Source organism: Hermetia illucens, chromosome 6 (assembly GCF_905115235.1).
Source record: "Hermetia illucens chromosome 6, iHerIll2.2.curated.20191125, whole genome shotgun sequence".
Taxonomy (NCBI): Eukaryota; Metazoa; Arthropoda; class Insecta; order Diptera; family Stratiomyidae; genus Hermetia; species Hermetia illucens.
In genome coordinates this window covers 59,229,695-59,234,646 of record NC_051854.1, presented here as the reverse complement: position 1 = coordinate 59,234,646, position 4,952 = coordinate 59,229,695, and the positions used below count along the sequence as shown (strand labels likewise).

Below are 4,952 nucleotides of genomic sequence, written 5' to 3'. Positions count from 1 at the left end.
AGGTTTCGCCGCTATATTGCCTCGTAAAAGGTATCCATTTCCGACTCTGCAGTCTCCTCTGTCGGGAGTGAATGTTAATGAGGTTTATATTTCTAAATTTGCCTCGCAAATGCAGAGTGGATAGACGTTCACTTATGTTTTCAAAGCCGATAATAATGGCTGACTTGGAAACCTACTCGGAGCATATGGTTTACTGGGTGGCCGCTATAAGATATGGTCTAGTGATTTTTCTCCAGGAAACCGGTCCCTGTCCAACGCATTTCTTGCAACGCTGTTACATCAACCCTATATTGGGACAGGGTATCGCCTAGCTGCCTCTTCCATGAGAAAATGTTAGTTTTCGTTGCCGGGTCTGTCGCTGTAGAATCCGTTCAGTTCGAGGCACCCTTCGTAGTTCCGTAATTTCGGTTTTCCTTGTAGGGTTGTCAGGCCTGCCCAACCCCAATCCTGGAGGGTCAGTGTGTAACATTTGTTCCATTTTTAGGAGTGGGAGACTCGCCTTCATCCTTCTCAGTCTATAGTTTTTAATTAAGAAAGGACTCCCAGCGACCACCACATGGAGGTTTTAGTTTAGCTGACGTTTCCCCGTTTTTTTTTGCGTCATCGTGTCTGTCAATCCACATTTCGTCCTGGGACCTATACTACCCTTTGACCGCCAGGCAATGCATACGTTTTCTTGAAAATCACCTGATAGCGTTCAATTGCCCTATTACTGAGTCATTCACTTTGACAAAGTGGCTTATCTTCTTTGGTTAGCAAAATATTGAAGGCTACACTGTGCAACCTATCACCAAGTTTTTGTAGCCCCGGCATAATCTTGAAGGAAAAGCTACCTCAGTTTGTGGGCCAGTTACCTTTGGAGATGTCGATTAGAAAGTTAGAGTGGCAGCAGGTAGATCATAAAATTAGAACAGGTGGCAATTCTATTCCTTTCCACATTATGAGGAGAAGAAGCATAGACGGGAAGTCCTATGAGATTGGAAGGATATTACCAGAAATTGGTGGAGATGGTGCGTAAACTTATCGACTCTATGCTCCAATATGCAAGTGCATTTCAATACTATTCCCGTCATAATCAAAGTTTGGGAGTAGTGGGCGTCGAAAAAGACTCTTCAGACGCCCCAACTTTTTCAGACCTTGACCCATAGTTATAAAACTGCTTGATAACAAAGGTGAAACTGACGTATAGTTAGCCACTTTTTACATCTTAGTCCACGCTCCCAAAGCTTCAAGAAACAACGACGTGTTGTTTAATGATTGATTGAAATTTGGATGGCTTCCTCTTCCTTAGCTTGCGTCCAGGGTAACTTTTTTATGTGAGTATAGAAATTATTGTTGTGTTCCCTGTTTAATATTGCTTCACAGGATTTCCATTCTGTTCACGGTATACTTCGAAAAGGGTAAAAATTTCCATAGATACAGGGGTTTGTTTACATCCAATACTAAGCGTCTATGGTCATGTCGTGGTCTTGTCTTTTCATCATTAGTGAAATAGTTTCGAATTAACAAACTTCTTTGAGTAAATATCGAAGGAAAATGCTTACAAAAAGGGAGAAACTTCTCATTCGACCATGGCAAATGCAACGATATGAGAACCATAAGAGGAAAGTAAGTGCAATCTTAGTCGTCCTTTCATTTCCTCAATAATTTTGAATACATTTTATTTCAGATTGAAAGCGCCCAACCAGCAATTGACTTCTCCTCGCCAACAATTTACCCTCACGTATCCTTAAAGTGGAAAAAACTTCAGGCGGAGAAGGAACGTCTGGACCAAATCAAAAAAGAAAACGTTCGTCTTCTCCAAAGACTTGGCAATATAATGACGAAGAAACGGATTGAAAACTTTTGGCAGCACCCAAGACCAGAGTAAGTAGCACCTACAGTTAACTTTTCTACATCTTTAAGGATACTTTCTTAATTTTTTGAAGCTTTTTGAACCGGGAGAAAATCTACGCCAATCGCCCGAAAACATGTTCAGGACGGGTTGAAACTGTAGCAAGTGAAGAGTCCTTTGTATCAACTGCGAAATCTAAGAGTCGTGGGCGCTCGGCAACTCGTTGTGCTACTTGCTCTGGGAAACCGGTGAAACGGAATCAGGTATCAGTTCGTTGCCTTCAAATTACTAATATTTGATCGATACTTTGGTACTATCCCCTAGGTTATCCCGGAAGAACGTATCCCATGGGAACCGCCACGTAAATCGTGGAATGTAAAAATTATTTCCAATGAATTCAAAGGACATAAATGTTGTCCTGTGTGCTGTTCGCAATGATAAGGCGAGGGCTCTCTTCCCTTGAAATTTATACAGTTGAGACTGCTTCAATAAATATTGAGAAAACACTTACTGAGACTTAAGAAATTTTGTATTTGGTCTGTATCGGGTAAGCTCCGGGTGAATCTATCTGATCTGATCTGATCTAATTCCCAGATATCCCAGAACGTTATGGTGCATCATTATCTGCGTGATAAAAGGAAGAATATATCGCTATATAGCTTAGAGTTAATCTATGTTAATCTTTTCTGCTCTTGTCGCAATCAATGCAAATTTGATGGGTGCGCAGAGAGTTTGGATTCAAGCATTTTTATGCCTGAAAAAACGTCAAAAACTGACTTGTCTGTAACAATCGGATAAGCATCCAAATTTTGGTAGTCTATCTGACTGTTGTTACTGCGGCTTTTTGCTAGTTGTCAGTGGACCTCAAAAACATAGACCCTGGTCGGGTACTATGCATTGAACCGGTGTTAGTAGAATTCCGGGATCAGCGTTCCTGCCTATTGCGGCCCGCACACGCTGTGCTGGTGAGTTTTTTATGGAGAATACACATAAATTAATAAAAAAAAAATCGACGAAATAACAGACAAGAAGGAAGAGCTGAGTGCGTTTGGGCGCAGCGCAAAAATGCGTCGTTCACCGCAGCGGTCAGCGAAAGAGGCAGCGAGGGCTGACATACCCAATGTGACACCAGGGCGCCCAAATAAAGAGGAAGCCTTATTAAGTGGCGCGACTGACCGTGTGGAGATGGCAACTATAATACCTTGTAGTGTCCCTGTTCGGAACGAAAGCCTAGTCAGAATTGCTAGTCCTGAACAGATAGATTCGTACACAAACCGGGTGCAGGTGCACTCGATCGTCTTAGCTAGAGTCAAAGAGGAAATGCTCATCATTAAAGGTGTGAAAACGGGCTGATTGAACTGGAGGAACTATTGGACCGCATCTCCTTCTATAGGCGAACGTGGAGAGCAGTGGAAGACGATTGGAGAGCAGAAACAGCCGCACTCCCCGTTGAGATTGCTACTTGCGTCAAATGGACCGCAGATAGCTCACTAAAAGACGAACTGAGGAAAAAGCGGAAAGAGTACGACGTGCCTGAAGGAGACTTTATCGTAGTTTCTAGAGCCCAGAAAAAAGGCGAAGAAGGAAAAAAGGAAACAACTGATTACGCCGCCAGAGACCCGTCTTTAGGAATCCCGAATCTTGACTGTCTCAGAGAAAAGGTCGAAGTGGAGGAGACGATAAAGCGTGAATGTCCAGAGGTAATCAATGCCGGGATAGGTATCACCTCTGCAAATGCTCGAGGTCAAAAACGCCGAACGAGACGATGCTGGACTTTCGGTGCCTGCAGAGCCGAGCTGGAGAGCGCTCCGGGGGTGGTAGCATCGCAGTTGACACCGTTGTAAATTCAGTGATGAACCCGATAACGACGGCGCGTGAGGCTTCTATGCCCAGGAGGAGCGCGATAAGCCTTCTATTTGCTGGTAGACCGCATAGATTGCCGACCTACGACGGGAGTGTCATAAGCTCCTCCGTTTGGCACAATGTTTACACGCCAACCTGGAGTCATGCGCTATAAAGGCACAGTATAGATCAGTAAAAAGGGGACTACGCAGGGCTAGAAATAAAAGCAAAGCTCGCGGCTGGCAGAACCTTATCAACGAGGTGAATGAGGACCTGTGGGGCTTGGATATAAGCTTGTTACCCGAAAAATCGGAGCTCTGCGGAGGCCCTGCATACTAAGTATTGACCAGATGGACCAGAAAGAGTCGAGGATTGCTCCTTTTTACAATGAGAGAGCTCGAAGAAGTGGTTCTCACTATGAAAAACAAGAAGGCACCAGGTCTGGAGTTCCCCCAACGGCCAGACTTGGTGCTGGAGGCGTTCAATGCTTGCTTGAAGGAGGGCATATTTCCTTGTCACTGGAAAGTGGCCAGACTCGCGTTGACGGACAGATATGCTAGGCACATTAGAAAACTCATTCCACGTGCCAATTGGGGATATTGAGGGATTGTCTGAAAGACCGCTCCTTGCTTTATGAGACGCTAGAGGGCCAGATAATAATAATAATAATCGTTGGCGCAACAATCCATATTGGATCTAGGCCTTGAAGTGTGTTAGAGCACTTCATTCAAGACCGTAACGGTACACCACAGTATACTGTGGGAGGCAATGTGGTCAGCATTGCGCTCGCCCGAGATTATTACCCTGATTTGACTCAGGTACTCATTCACAGCTGAGTCGACTGGTGTCCGACATCCAATCACGATAACAAATTCCTCTGCCCCCAGCGAGATTTGATTGGGGATATTGAGGGATTGTCTGAAAGACCGCTCCTTGCTTTATGAGACGCTAGAGGGCCAGAGGAGGATGGAAATCACGTCGGGAGTAGCACAGGGGCCCATCCTAGGGCCGGACCTCTGGAATGCTTCCTACGATAGTCTGCTGAGACTTAATATGCCCGAAGAGTCGCCCCTGGTCGGTTATGCGGACGAAGTTGCGGCGCTTTTTGCGGAACTTGTTGCGGCGCAAGGCAGACTTGGCATATTGATGCGACGGGTAAGCAGATGGATGACTGATCATAGCTTCAGCCTTACGCTGGAGAAAACCGAATTAGTCATCTTGACCAGAAGGAGAGCATCCCATATCGATCGGCGAGTTAACTATAAAGTCAAAACCA

The 4,952-nt window shown here is 45.0% G+C and overlaps 1 protein-coding gene across 1 annotated transcript; it reads left to right on the top strand.

Moving 5' to 3' along the window:
• Positions 1 to 1,461: 1,461 nt before the first annotated feature.
• Positions 1,462 to 2,291, top strand: LOC119660284. Its single transcript, XM_038068755.1, has 4 exons — positions 1,462 to 1,608; positions 1,670 to 1,866; positions 1,929 to 2,097; positions 2,159 to 2,291. Exons 1-4 carry the CDS (start codon positions 1,537 to 1,539, stop codon positions 2,270 to 2,272), a joined length of 552 nt encoding a protein of 183 aa, XP_037924683.1. The 5' UTR covers positions 1,462 to 1,536; the 3' UTR covers positions 2,273 to 2,291.
• The last annotated feature ends 2,661 nt before the right edge of the window (positions 2,292 to 4,952 follow it).

Excerpts from the sequence above, each read along its gene's own strand:
- LOC119660284 (XM_038068755.1), top strand. The coding sequence starts at position 1,537 with ATGCTTACAAAAAGGGAGAAACTTCTCATTCGACCATGGCAAATGCAA. Across the intron at positions 1,867-1,928 it reads TGGCAGCACCCAAGACCAGA|CTTTTTGAACCGGGAGAAAA; the intron begins GTAAGTAGCACC and ends AATTTTTTGAAG. Across the intron at positions 2,098-2,158 it reads AACCGGTGAAACGGAATCAG|GTTATCCCGGAAGAACGTAT; the intron begins GTATCAGTTCGT and ends ACTATCCCCTAG.